The sequence below is a fragment of the Sander vitreus genome, chromosome 4 (genome assembly GCF_031162955.1).
Source record: "Sander vitreus isolate 19-12246 chromosome 4, sanVit1, whole genome shotgun sequence".
Lineage (NCBI taxonomy): Eukaryota > Metazoa > Chordata > Actinopteri > Perciformes > Percidae > Sander > Sander vitreus.
The window spans coordinates 8,475,738-8,488,313 of NC_135858.1; the positions used below are offsets into that span (position 1 = coordinate 8,475,738).

Genomic DNA, 12,576 nt, shown 5'->3' on the forward strand with positions numbered 1-12,576 from the left:
GGAAACAGCATTTAAAAGATTGTGGTAATTATGGTATGGTTAAAGGAGCACTCCACCGGTCTTACACATAAGGGTCACAGTGCCAAAATGTCAAATAAAGAACAGTTGTGATAAAGGTTCAGGACTATCAGTAGATTGGCCAAAAGTTTGTGGCCTAGCATCTCCCTGCTTTACAGGTGGATCTTTTATACATAACATTCAGCAAAATGTCATACTCATTGTCAAAGGTGCTCATCCTGCAACCCTGCATTCCTCTGATCCTGTGAACCCCTTGATCAACATGCCTGGCCATGCGACTTGGCATCAAACATCAGGGAAGTTCACCATAGCTACCTGATCCAGAAACCTTTAGGCAGATTGCAGATAGGCAGGCCTGTATCAATTTGTATCTCTCTTTCTCGCTCTCTCTTTTGATTTCCACAAGTCTGTTAAATTTAATTGAGTGTTAGAAAATGTGGAATATGGATGTGGTGTGATGCATGCTGGTCTGTATGATAACTATGTCAATGGGTTGATTTTGACATTACTAAATAACTGGAGTGTGTCCCAAGCATAGATTGTAAAAATATGGTGAGTTATGTATACATTCTATGGTCCCAAGCATCCCAAGTCAAATGGGCCTGTTTCATACAATATAAAACTAGTTAGATGGTATTTCAGATCTGCAGTAACTGCATCTGTCAAATGATAAATCTTCTATATTACTCTTCAATTCTAATGTTATATTATTGTCATACATTTCTCCTCCTTCCGTTCTGCATGAATCGTTCTTTGTTGTGTTGAACAACTGGGACAGGTTCTGAAACATCAGTCATTGGTTTAAAACAACAGCTGGACCCGCCCAGAATATTCCAGTGGTCCAATCACACGCCACCTTCGTTTAGCAGGCTCGAGAAGTGGGCGGCGAACGCGCAAAATTTGAAAGTTGACCCGGAAACAACGTTTATCGAGAGTAAAACAGTGTGCTCCTTAGCATGTCAATGTTTCTGTGTATATTCAAAATTAAATTATAATTATCTGCATGACAGTCTGGTGAGTAATCTCATACCGTACAGTTTGGTCTCTGTAAATACAACTGAACGACACTTAACGTTATATGCGTGTCGCGCCAACGTTCTTGTTTCTTAGTGAAGTTAGCAAAATGCTAGCCAACGTTAACTTAGCATGCTAAAGGGACGCATTGTTGACATTTGTTGACAGCTTTTCCCTTGGTCTTTGTGTAACCACATTGTAGCGTCGTAGATGTCACTAATCAGTTAACGTGTTAGATTAAAGTATATAACGTTACTTGCTTTTACTTCGACCTACTATGTGTCATTCGCCCAGGTTATCTGTTGTTAAGAAGCCATGTTGAAGTTCAAATACGTGAGTCAGGGAAACCTGAAAACGCTGCCGTCCTCTGCGGACCCCATCACCAGCCGCAGCTCGCGACTCAACCAATTGTTTCAGGTAAAGCTATGTATATCTTAGATATCCCGATGATATTAACTGTTCATATGCATTGTCTTAAACACGTTATACAGTTATAACCGCCTGCCGCAGTAACTGTCAGTAGCTGACTTCCTTTTCCTGTGTTTATGTATTGTCCCCAGGGCCGAGTCAGCCTGTGTGGGCAGCAGGGAGGATGCACTTTAGGTCGGGAAGAGTTTCTGGAGGCTCTGCTGCTACTGTACCAAGAGTGCATCTCCCCAGAGCTTATGAAGATACATCATGTGGCAAACTTTGTTAATAAGTGTAAGCACAGATTTTACACGTGTATTATTTCTTTGTTAGTTGTTGTTGTTTTTAGGCCAATCCACTATATTCCAATCACATTATTTGATACTTTCTGCATTGTATCAGTTAGTTGGTTCAGCTTTTAAAACATGCCTATTTACGGATTTTGAGCTGTTTTTTTTTTTAACACCATAATACTTTTATTCTGTTTCTACATGTAGTTCACAGTTTTTACTGTATATATTGACATCCTAAAAAGTAAATCCTCATAAAAACAATATTGGTATGCTATTTTCAGTACCAGCCAGATATCATTTATTTAGGCTAATACCAATACTAACAGTATGTCTTTGTAACTGTGTATCTCAATAGAAATTTAGTTTTGTACTTGTGGTATGTTTACAATTTTACATCCTAAAAGTTATTTCACTTCGTTTCTCAGGAACAATGGGTGAAAAACATCTGTGTTTGTGTGTTTTTGAAATAGTTTCTGAAGTAGTCTCAGAGCTGCGAGCCATGCAGCCTGGTCTTTCTGACTTTGAGGTGCGTGCTGTGGTGGGTCGAGGTCGCTTTGCCGAAGTCCAAGTAGTCCGGGAGAAGGCCACTGGGGATGTTTGTGCACTGAAAGTCATGGCCAAGACAGATTTACGCACTCAAGAAAATGTAAGTAACTACTGTAACACAATACTAAAATATAGAAAATAGAAAGTTGTTTTCTTTTTTTACATTAATCATTTGGCTTTACCACATAATAGGCCTTTTATACAGATGACATTTGTATATGTCACAGTAGTAAAAACACAGGTATAAATAATAAAATGAATGATTACGGAATTCCATTTAGCTGCTTTGGTTTCAGGGTCTCAGTATTGTGCATGCTGGCTCACTGTCACAGCGGACACGTAGCCATTGTTAATGTTGTTACTTACATCTGTGCATTTCCTGCTGTGACTAGTCAAAATGTCTGCTGTGATGAAGGCCTGTTTTGGCTGAGCATTTCTTTCAACCAGTATCAATAGCCGAAGCCAAGCTCAGTTGCTGTGAGAGTCAAGGGTTCTAAAGGTTCATGAATGACTTTTAGACACATTTGTTATAATAATGTTATAATAACATAAAAGTTGCAGTCTGACAAAGCCCCACTGGAGGGTGATCTAGAGTTAAATACAACATAACAAAATTTGGGGACATTATCTCACAGCTGTGCTCTCTGCCATGTGACTAATATAATAGATCTTAGTCATAATAGTACATGAATAGGGACAGGAAGGTATCTGAAGTGAGCACTACAATGACCAAGAAATGTTTTGTTCATGCCACCTGTGACTACTTTGCATAATTTGACAAAATTAGTTCCCACTTATTAAACTAGCAACATGAACTGAAGCTAGGTAAGGAGGGCATGAAATCTTAGTGTCAAAATGTTTGATATGTGCATTAAGAGCTCCTTAAAATGTACACGTAAACCCCATTGAAGTCTTAAAGATGGTAGCTTTTCAGTATTTTAGACAGGTGAGTTTATGTGGCTGATACACTGCTCACAATTACAATTTGTGCTGCACTGCTGTTTTATTTATTTAACGTATACATGCTGATGATGGCATGCCTTTTTAATTCTTCTCAGGTGGTTTTTCATGAGGAGGAGCGGAGGATCTTGGCTCTAAACAGCAGTCCCTGGATCCCGCAGCTTCTCTACGCCTTCCAGGATAAAGAACATGTCTACCTGGTGAGACTGCATGGTTTTTTCTGCTCTTGAGGATGGACTGACATTACTGTTTTACGTAAATTTCTCCTTGTCAGAAGAATGCTTTAAGGGTCTTTTGCCAACTGCCATAAGCCAAAGGGGACTAATTTGGTAATATACATGACAAGCAAATGGCACACACTGTGTAGTGCTTGGTGGGTGTATTATACATTTTAATTCCTAGGATCTTTATAGTACATGCCTTTATGTTATAACGAAGGTCTGAAGGTACTTCAGTTAGTAACTAAAGTATACTAACTGTAAAAAAAAAAAAACAACATGATTCCACTGTGGTCCCTTGCTCAACCAGAGAGGCTGTTTTAACTGCAGATTTTTGTGTTTTCTGAATAAATCCCTTGCACTAAACTGAACCAGTTGGGGGTGCAATGGTCCTCATTCCAAAAAAGATCTGAAGTCATTTAATTCACACACAGTAGCACCTACCATGGTATGGTTTAAAATAGAGATGGTCCGATACCATTTTTTGCTTCCCGATTCCGATACCTGAACTTGCGTATCGGCCGATACCGAGTACCGATCCGATACCAGTGTGTCATATATTTTATTATGTTTTAAGAACTGTATACTACTATCCCTGTATTGATGTGATATTATTTCTATCTTTGTTGTCGGTCTGGCTCAGGTTAAACTCTTTGTAAAACAGAACGTTCTTTTATTATGCAGTTTGACAGTCAGTTATAACGGAAAAAGAACATAAATAAACTACTTTAACGTATTTTTTCTTTAGGGCTTTATTACGTGGTATCGGATTGGTGCATAAACTCCAGTACTTCCCGATACCAGCGTTTTAGGCAGTATCGGAGCCGAACATCTCTAGTTTAAAAGTGTTTGCAGTAGAAGATTACAATCTTATTTTCTATGTGTGGTTTCTTTACACAGATTAACATATCATAAAGGCAGTTGTTTTTAATGTCACCTTTTGTATAAATTGTTGGTCTAATCGTTCCAAATCTTTAATAACATTTATTTAACTGAGCTGAAACCTGTGTAGTAGCAGTGGCATAGAACGATCCACTGAGCTTTCCGGTGGTGACTGTTAAATAAATGTTATTTCGTATGTCATTAATATAGGTTGTTAGTTACTTCATTTTAAAGTTCTACTCCTTGATGCTGTCTTCATAATCTATGTATGTTCGATATATTCTTTCAGCATTTCGGAAATATCCTTGTTTGCCATGGAAACCACAGTTAGGTGAGAAGAGAGGGACAGTCAGGATGTGTTTATCTTGCTGAACTCAAAAAGTAGAAGCAGGGGAAATGGTTGATCTCCTTTAAAAAATTAAATAATCTACCTTCCAACAACTCCAAAACTACCCACTGGGCCCAGCTTTGGTTGTTCAAAAATAGCTCCAAAGTTATCTGCTTCTACAACCGCAATGTCTTGTGTTATGCACAACATGCTAACAGCTAATTTTTATATAAAGATTTTTTTTTTTCTTCACTTTCTTTCACAGCTGTGGTTTCCAGAACGTGACTTACAGTTAAGTTCAGATCAGTCAGAATAGTGCATGAGCTGCTACAGGAAGGGTTCGGAAGTGAGCATTGAAAGGAGCAACTTGTATGTAGAAGAAATGCTTTGAATCACCAAATTGTTGTTGTGTTATTGTTGGCCTGCAGGCTAGCCGCCAGTACAGCCAAGAGTCACCAGGGCTTTGTTCAGATTAACAACATTATCAAAATAACGCGTTCATTTCGATTAATTAATCTGAGAAAAAATAACGCGTTAAAAAAAATAACGCAGATTAATCCATTCCATATTGACGTTTGACCCGGAGCCGTTCTAGCCACCATTGGACTGTAAAATGAAGGAGGGAGACGAGATTGCGCTGTCTGGATCATTAATTGGAACATTTACTTGTAAAAATCTTCTTCCTGCCAACCCTGGCTACCGAAATCTGGTGCCACTGATATGTCTGCGCTTCTCTCTGATAACTCTGAAGACGATACAGGCAACACAAACACTGCTGCACGTGACGCTAGTGAACACTACACTCGACAGCAGCTAACGTTAGCCTACCGCTAGCTAGTAGCTGGATAAACACGGTTACAATGCTGACAGCTAACGCTAAACGGTGTAAAGTTTTACTGTAGAGGATTCAACACCGGTATGTAACAATCTGCAGCTGCCGTTGGAAAAACAACACAGACGGTGCGTTCATTGCAACTGGTAAACTACAGCGTTGTGGTGCATTTGAAGTTATTGTAAATGTCTTTTTCCCATCTGGTGGTTGTTTTTGTCGTTCAACAGCAATTTACTAGTGAAATAAGTTGTTGTTATTGTTATACATTATTTTTTAATCGATTAACAGCCCATATATATATATATATATATATATATATATATATATATATATATATATATATATATATATATATATATATATATATATATGTGTATATATATATGTATATATATATATATATATATATATATATAGTATATATATATATATATATATATATATATATATATGTATATATATATGTATATATATATATATATATATATATATATATGTATATATATATGTATATATATATATATATATATATATATATATATATATATATATATATAAAAAAATCCAGAAATGCGTAACAAAACACAAACAGATTTCCCTAACATTAGTTATTTGTAGTTATTTATGAGTTCTCACTAAAATAATATGATAAAGCAGTTTAAAAATAAACTTGTTTGTTTTATTGTCACAACAGAACAGAGGAACATCAAAATATATTAAAGTTCTGTAAAAAATGTATAAAAATACAAACTTAAGATATGAAACTTAAAGGGTTAAACACGAGTGTTGCCAACAGGGACGTTGTAGAGCGCCCTCTGGTGGACAAACTATGCAACGCCAACATTCATAACATGGTTGAAGGGTGTTTCGTCCGTTGGTTATTTTTTAAATATTCATTTATCGGCCATTATAAATGCCGATACCGATAGTTTGGAAAATGCCTAATATCGGTCCGCCGATATATCGGTCGGGCTCTAAACTCCACTGGACAGGACCTCCTGAGCTGCTGCAGTCTTTTGGCCTTTAGCTGTTGCTCAAATTGGGATTAAATAGCTAATTGCAACTACAATCACAATGTCACATTTCAGCATCTACAACTGAGAAAAAAGTGAAAAAAAATGCGACAATCAAGCTGAGCTAACTGTTTCCCCAAGCTTCCTGTGTTTCACTCATAGGCAAAACACCCCCTGGATATCTGTACTTAATGTGGATATAGAATTAATAGATGGTCTTCTTCTTTGACTCTGGTTAAGAGTCAAAGGAGGCAACCAGGCATAATTTCCAAAATGTTAGTGTCTTCTTAATAGTCTAATCTTCAGCCGTGAAGCACAGTGCCAATTTCTCCTCAAAGAGAACGTCCAGTGTAAGCATCGTGAAGGCTGTTAACCTCACAAAAAATCTATATCTTCACTGATGACCTGATAAGTCTGGCTAAGGGTGTAGGAAAAAGCCTGTCCTGTCCAGCCAAGCTGTGTACTGTATACTGCCCTTTGTTTTTCTTTCACTCACCCTCTCCTTATACCTTCCTTCATGCCCCCTGCATGTCTACATTCTTTTTCCTCTCCTCTCTTTTCACTCCCCCTCTGTCTCACCCCGCTCCCCAACTGAGCATGGAGGAAAATACAAAGCATCCATCTTTATCCATGTGTCAGAGAGGCGCCCAGTCTCCTTGTTGCTAGGTAACACTAGAGAATGCTCCCGTTCATTCAGACTCGCCGACCATTCATGCACCAGGGGCTCTCTCGCCTTTTGTGGCTGTATGGCTGCCACCATATAGCTCAAATTCACCTGACCAATGCCTTTCATCTCATGATGCAGACAGCGGAAAAGAGAACTTAAGTCAAACATGAGTCAGGTTGATCTGTTGATTTGTGTTTCCAAACATTGAAGATGCTTAATGAGATATCCTTTTATGTTGTGGCATGTTGCTTTGACTGTAAACATGTCTCGTTTTAGCTCGTGATCTCAGATACACAAGGATGTTGCAGTTATTGTTGGTGTATTTTATTTAGCTATTGAAGACCAATCCTTTGACTGCAGTATCACGGACAAATCTGCAATAGTATTCGGTGTTACATAACTGAATCTATAAAGAAGAGAACGACCCTATAAGCTTAAACTGAATAGAGCTTTGATGTGAGCTTAAGCACACGTGGTCTGACTCTTGTAGCTTTGTTTTTATTTCTAAATAAAGGGCTATTTATAGGCATTCATAAATGTTTCAACAGCATGTGATATAATTAATTCAAATTGCAAGTTCCGGCCATAGTTTGATACTACCAGTTTCTGACTGCATACAAATGTGTCTTCAGGCAATGGAGTACTTGCCAGGCGGTGACCTGACGTCCCTGCTAAACCGATACGAGGATCATTTTGATGAGTCCATGGCTCAGTTCTATTTGGCTGAGCTGGTAGAGGCCGTTCATGCTGTCCACCAGCTGGGCTATGTCCACAGGTAAGAATCCAACCTCTCAATGATGAAGAACTGACGTTTCAAGGCTTTAAGGAACAACATAATTAAGGAAGTTGGGCCAGAGATCCTAAGTTGATACTTGTCCGCCCCAGAGTTCAAATGAGCTTTCACTCCACCCCAAACGAACCGGACTATCTGACGAAACGCTCCAGGGTTTGGTTTAAACAGACCGCACAGCTCAGGTGTGAAAGCAACTCGTAAAATGTCATTCTTTGTTTGCCTTTTGTTTTCACTGGAAGGCCGAATGCACATAATTCAGGAAAACATGACCTGGACATGAGACATGTAGCATTGTAATTTAACCTGGAGCACTCAGGGTGATGTTATGTAATACAAAAACATTGCTGGAGTTTACAAATGTATTCCATTATCATCAGAGTGGTAGACATATTACAGTACTCGGGCAACAAACAGCTCTGTAAAAGCAGTATCAAATTCCTTCTTAACTATCCACTTACAGAGATGTCAAACCAGAGAACGTTCTCATCGATCGGACTGGTCACATCAAGCTGGCAGACTTTGGATCAGCTGCCAGGCTGACTGCTAACAAAACAGTAGGTAATTTACAGATGGCATAAGGGTTGTCTTTTTCTGGTTTTAAAGGCTGCATTACAGTAAATTAATGTAATTTTCTTCACTTACCAGACTGTTCTAGCGGTTTTATTATTTGCCTTTACCCACTTTGTCATTATATCCACATTATTGATGATTATTTATCTAAAATCTAATTGTGAAAACATTTTGTTAAAGCAACAAATGTCAAGCCTACAATATCATTGCAATATCGACATTGAGGTATTTGGTCAGGAATATCGTGATATCTGATTTTCTCCATATCGCCCAGCTCTATCCTGTGTTATTAATGCATTTCCAGGTTGCAGCTCCCACAGTCCCTGGTGGGACCCAAGACTTCCTCTCCCCCGAGGTCCTGGCATCCATTAATGGGGGCTCTCACAGCACCTATGGGGTTGAGTGTGACTGGTGGTCCCTTGGGGTCATAGCGTATGAGATGATCTATGCCAGGTCGCCTTTTTCTGGTGGTACTTCCACCAAGACAATCCACAACATCCTCAACTTTCAGGTACTGTCATCTCGACTGGTACCGACATTGGTCACTGGTATCTGATCTGAAATGGTCTGCTGTCGACTGCCTATTTACCATTCCCAGTGTAGTCAGTGAAAATATGCAGTCTGATTTACCTGAAGTATTACGTGATCAGTTTATGCGTCATGTAATAAATCCTTGTCAATGTTTTTTGCCCCCCAGCGTTTCCTTAAGTTTCCAGAGGAGCCGCGGGCCAGTAAGCAGTTTGTAGACCTGCTACAGAGCTTGCTGTGTGGAGCCAAAGAGCGTCTGGGTTTCCAGGGACTTCGCTGTCACTCTTTCTTCTCCAGTGTAGACTGGAACCACTTAAGACAAGGTGTGGAGATTCCTCTCCCTTGAGACTCTGTTCTTCTGTCTCTCCAGCGAAAATGCTCAATTTAGCTTGAAATGACACAGTGTCGCTCTAATCACGTTATTGGACAGATGATCTATGACTAGTTGTCAAATATAAATGTTTATAATATACATCGGTGTACTGTGTTCGTGTGGTTGCACATAAACAGCAATCACGTTGCCAGTGGTGTTGTCGGTAGTAAAATAATGAGATTCTTTGCGCCATTGGCAGTAGGCCAGCTCTTTCCTGAAGAGAATGGGAGGGAGGCATAGACAAGAAGCGAGGCAGACAGAGTAAATATCTGCAACTCATCAGCTTCTCAACAGACACAGCACAAATCTTTTTATGCTAGCAAAACCAGACACGCTCGCTGGGGCGGCAATGCATTTGCGTTTGTTGGATGTCATTGTTGCCATCAAATCTGAGACTGCACCGAATGACAAAGAGTTTGGCATTTTCACCTGACCAGTTATGGGAAAACACACCCATAACATTCACATTAATGGACAATTTCAGTGAAGCATGGTCACATTAAAGAACTGCAGCTCAACAGAGGTTCTGCAATCCACACGTGTAGCTGTATGGGCGATCAGTGTTAATTATGCTGTGCAGAACACCTCATGTCTTCAGCTGAATAAACCCCCCTTTTTGTGATTCTGAAGCAATTATCTAACATTTCTATGCCGATCATTTACTCTGAGCTGTTTTCCAGTTATAATATGATACAGCGTTTAGAATGCAGGAGCTTTTTGTGCCTGTGTGTGTGTGTGTGTGTGTGTGTGTGTGTGTGTGTTGAAGAAAAGATTTATTGATTTATTTTTTTTAAACTGTATTAATGTATTGTCTTTTGAGTAATAAATATCAAATACAATACCCAAAAGAGAATCCCATACATAAATGTTTGTATTTAAAGAAAAATATAGAATTGGCTTATTGGTAATTGGACACAGATAGAGCTTTATGCTTCAGCTTTGACTCCAGCTGATTAGCTTGCTCTGCTGCAGTGAGGGAGAGCAAGTGAGCATGTGTGTATGAAAGAGAAAGAGGGAGGGACGGAGAGGCAGCATGTGCATCAACGCGCGACTTACCGCACTCTAGGCTCCCACAGCTCTGCCCTATCCTCCTCCCTTCCTTTCTCTTCCCTTTCTCCTTGTTGTGTTTTTTTATTTTTATTTTAAACATTTATTTTTTTACTACTTTGTTCGTTGCTGCCTTCTTTTTTCCTTGCCCTCTCTTACTCCATCCTTTCCCCTGCAGTTCTCCCGCCTTTCGTTCCTGCATTGCACGCTGAAGATGACACCTCTAATTTTGAGGAGCCGGAGCAGGCAGCCCCCCGGCCACCCTCAGCAGCCCAGCGAGGAGCTCTGCCAGCGGGCTTCCAGGGCCAGGATCTTCCCTTTCTAGGCTGGTTCTTCAGCAGAGCGTTGACAGCATTGGCCAAAACTGAGTAAGTGCTACCTGTTTACTTGGCATTGTTTGGCTTTTTTTTTTTCTTCCAAAGACGACCCCTCTTTTTCCTGTAGTCAACGCAGAGACCTCCTGCATACACCTCAAACACACCTTTGTTGATTGAAGACCCCATGCTACCTTGGGCTGCTGTTCTGCCATTAGACTCCTCATTACCTAGGCAACAAATTCCAGGTAGCCCTGTTTCAGGTAACCTAGTGTGGTGCCCTGGCCAGCTGGTGTTATGTCCCTGTCATTAGTGTGTTCCTTATGCTGTGTCAGACAAGGAACGAGGGAGGGGAGGGATCCCCCTGTTCTCCAGTGCTCTCTTCTTCTGATTCCTGTTTTTTATGCTTTGGGATCACACATAGTTGATCTAATGCATAGATAGATCAATGAATGGACCAGAGGATGTGAGCTGGTGTTATCTTGCCATCGGCGCTGATTGGTATGCAGCTGAGTGTGTCAATGAGGTTTGCTGAGAGGTGGAACCCCAGACATAGGCACACTCCCACCCTCGCTGCTGTTATTGTGCTTTCTCTGTTACTGTGCAGCATAATGGGCTCCTGACTTTTATGGCATGGGTTTTGGGACTGTAATTATCCCTAATAGTGTTTGGCTTCTTAACCTCAGATAAGAATGCAAGAGGATGGGTTTCATTTCTGTAGCCCCATGGCAGTGGTCTAGCAGGTTAATGGTCCTGGAGACTGCGGATCATGACAGCTGCAGCAACAGAAAGGGAAGAAAAAACGTTAGCAGATTAGACAGGGAAAAGGATGAGAGCTCAGATTGGGGGAGAGAATCTATTTCTATGGTTACTACCGTGATGTTTTTTTCCCATAGTCCCCACCCCCATCTTTACCCGTCTCATCTCCTCCTCTTATTTTCTCCCTCTTCTAATGTCTCTGTCCCTTGCTGTTACACCATCAGTCATCTGTTCATGGTTTTTACCTAAAGCCAGTCGTTTTCTTTGCTGCATTTGATTAAGAGGAGCTCAGAGCTCATAGAATGTGTTAAATGTGTGGGTGCATGCATATGCATGTACACATTCTTTATTACAATGCTGAGAAAGGAAAGAGAAATTACCCAGAGCCAGGCATAATGGAATGCTAATCAAGCGTTTTAGTGCTTCCTGCTATTCCGTCTTTTTTCATTCTGTGTGAACTTGTCTGTCTGACTCCTCATCAGTAAAACTCAACAACAAAATCCCCTTAACAGCTTGCCTCAAATTTAAAAGAAGCTATCTGTGTTTTAGTGTCAGAAAATCATCTTTGAAAGGTGGCTGTAAGGATCATAAACTTCCGCCTTTTTGTTTCCTCAAAATTCTTCAAAATCTGTCTTTTTGGGGTAATGTAGTTCACAAGAAATATTGGTCATCTAACACTGTGGTCAAGAGCAGGACAGCTTGGCAACTACTGACCAGATGGCCATTGTGTGGATATTCATAGTCCCAGGATAATTCCTCATAACTTAAGTGACCAACTGACTTTTTTATCAGCGCCATGATCTGGTCAGAATTTCCCCTTGTCGTGGTATCTCAGAATGTAGTGGCCCGATTTTCAAAAAATCTGCTGCGGACATTCATAGTCTTTGGATTCCTTATGTTTGATGTATTAAAATAACTGCATTTAGTTAATTGTGGTCCACATTTTGCATGCACCTACAGCATGACTGGAGATGACAAATAACAGTCAGTGGTAATTTTCCACTTTCTACAAA

General features: G+C 40.0%; 1 protein-coding gene across 1 annotated transcript in view; it reads left to right on the top strand.

The window, feature by feature from the left end:
• The first annotated feature begins 929 nt into the window (after positions 1-929).
• cita (citron rho-interacting serine/threonine kinase a) overlaps positions 930-12,576 on the top strand; it is a 43,811-nt gene continuing 32,164 nt past the window's right edge. Inside the window, exons 1-10 of the mRNA XM_078248036.1 lie at positions 930-1,032; positions 1,327-1,449; positions 1,593-1,734; positions 2,204-2,379; positions 3,338-3,439; positions 7,812-7,954; positions 8,433-8,526; positions 8,847-9,053; positions 9,240-9,393; positions 10,669-10,858. Of these exons, the coding sequence (XP_078104162.1) occupies positions 1,348-1,449; positions 1,593-1,734; positions 2,204-2,379; positions 3,338-3,439; positions 7,812-7,954; positions 8,433-8,526; positions 8,847-9,053; positions 9,240-9,393; positions 10,669-10,858 (1,310 nt within the window). The 5' untranslated portion in view covers positions 930-1,032; positions 1,327-1,347. The remainder of the gene's footprint in view (positions 1,033-1,326; positions 1,450-1,592; positions 1,735-2,203; positions 2,380-3,337; positions 3,440-7,811; positions 7,955-8,432; positions 8,527-8,846; positions 9,054-9,239; positions 9,394-10,668; positions 10,859-12,576) is intronic.